The sequence below is a fragment of the Monopterus albus genome, unplaced genomic scaffold, assembly GCF_001952655.1.
Source record: "Monopterus albus unplaced genomic scaffold, M_albus_1.0 scaffold121.1, whole genome shotgun sequence".
Lineage (NCBI taxonomy): Eukaryota > Metazoa > Chordata > Actinopteri > Synbranchiformes > Synbranchidae > Monopterus > Monopterus albus.
The window spans coordinates 1,893,222-1,895,158 of record NW_018128001.1 but is presented as its reverse complement, the minus strand read 5'-3'; the positions used below and the strand labels follow the sequence as shown (position 1 = coordinate 1,895,158).

General features: G+C 39.5%; 1 protein-coding gene across 2 annotated transcripts in view; it reads right to left on the bottom strand.

Annotated features, from left to right (window-relative positions):
• Nucleotides 1-507: 507 nt before the first annotated feature.
• LOC109966939 (potassium voltage-gated channel subfamily KQT member 2-like) overlaps nucleotides 508-1,937 on the bottom strand; it is an 81,000-nt gene continuing 79,570 nt past the window's right edge. For both annotated transcript variants that reach the window (XM_020612199.1, XM_020612200.1), the window contains one exon: nucleotides 508-1,937. In XM_020612199.1, the coding sequence (XP_020467855.1) occupies nucleotides 1,814-1,937 (124 nt within the window). In that variant the 3' untranslated portion in view covers nucleotides 508-1,813.

Below are 1,937 nucleotides of genomic sequence, written 5' to 3'. Positions count from 1 at the left end.
CTGATTGGTGTTGAGCCGGAGATATTTATCCCCCTTGGTGGTGTTTCAGTCCTTAGAAGGCCAACTATGTCCCTTAACGACTGAGTTGTTGCAGCCCAGTATTGGTGAGAGTCGTTACCTGTCTTTGAAGACAGGGAGACAGGACGGACCTGACTCGACTGAATGGCCAAAAATGACAGACTCTTTGACAATCTTATCTAATACTTTTATTTCTCTGCAGAGATGGTGATTCTGTTCCATATCTTTCAGACTGTTGAACTATTTTCCAAATTATTAAACAGCTCAGAATTATTGTAATAAATAATCAGTGGAATGATTTGCTTGAATTAATTTAGTTCACATCAGACCTTGGCCACTGCAGTGTCCTCACAGGTCTGACTGATGTCCTTATAAACCAGAGGAACCACATGACAGATTTCTGTATCAGCTTTTGTGGCTGTGGAGACCAACGCTGGGTCTGTGAAGGTTTAATGATGTGTGAAGATGGATCAGGTCACATCAGGTTTGTTGTGGTTAAAGGTTTTTAATTCATAGTGAAATATCATCAAACAAGCAAAGTTCTGTACACAAAGTTTGTGTTAGTCTGAGCTGCCAAAACAAGAGTCATAAAGATTTAGTTGTACCACTTTTTCTCCAACACCCATTTGAAGGATTTAAATTAAGCAACTAATTTTATATCCATTACAAACATTCATCAGTATTATGTCATTAATGCACAAGTGTCTGTGTAATTTAACAATGTGTTTGGGATTAATTAATGACTAGTAGTTATAAATAATGGTTGGATGATTACATCATACAAACTGCTGTTATTATGGCATCATGCTCATGTAAAGAGTGATGTGTTCATGTGGGGTTGGTAATAAGTTTCTCATTTGTTAGCACTGTTTACGTCAAGTCTGACTTTTAACCGACCATGTAGTAAACCCCTCCCCTGAATAGTGACTGTCCACTCACAGCTTAGCAGCGGTCAACTAGTCAGCTAATCTGTGTGTGATGGATTTTTGATCGACTTTCTATTAACACAAAAAAATGTATAAGGAATATATTAAACTGTGTTACTAATGTAATCTGAGGCCTGTTAGCTTTTGCCTCAGTCTGTAATAATATGTAGCCACCAGACAACTTTTACAGGGTTCTCATGGTCAAACACATCAGCTGGAAACAAAAACAAAACAAACAAACAAAAAAAAAAATCAGCTGAAGATGAAGTGACCCATGTAGATAATTAATTAGCTACAGCTAACAAAATTCCAGTGACATTATCCAAAGACAGGAGATTCACTTTTTTAAATAAGTTACTTGGTCTATGACTGTGATTTTAAGTAAAATCAATACAAGACAAAATGAGGGCATAATATTCTTACCTTTTAACTCAGTTTTCCCACCTGAGCATTTTAACCATTTCTGCAGTTACAGCAGTCTACCTTTAGAGGGCAGAAGAAAACAAGTGGATCCCAAAGAGTGACAGTCGCTCCCATCATGTGTTTTTAATACATAATGAATAAATGGAATAGTGAGCTGCTGATAATAGTGTTTACAAATGTCTGTTAATGTGGAAACATCCAACCAACCCGGTTGTGAGCATCACCCAGCAGTGAACCAATCAGTAACAGTGGACAAACATTTTGTGTACATCTGAAAAACATTCATATGAGTAAAAACACTGTGATGCCCACCATTTCCAGGAAGCTTCTGTACTCAGGACCACTAGCTGGTGTTTCAAGTCTCTGACCTGGGCTCGTTTCTCTTCACAGTTTCATAGCTTTCATTCACATTTTAATTGCTGTAGAGGCTGTTGTTTACTTCAGCTCTACTTGGTTCCGGTCCAGGCCCGGTCTGAGTGTGGCGAGGGGGCACAGAGCTCTGAGTCAGAGTCCGACTCCCCCTCTGCAATGTAGGACCGGACCGTGGCACAGCGGGTGGCCCCGCCACTG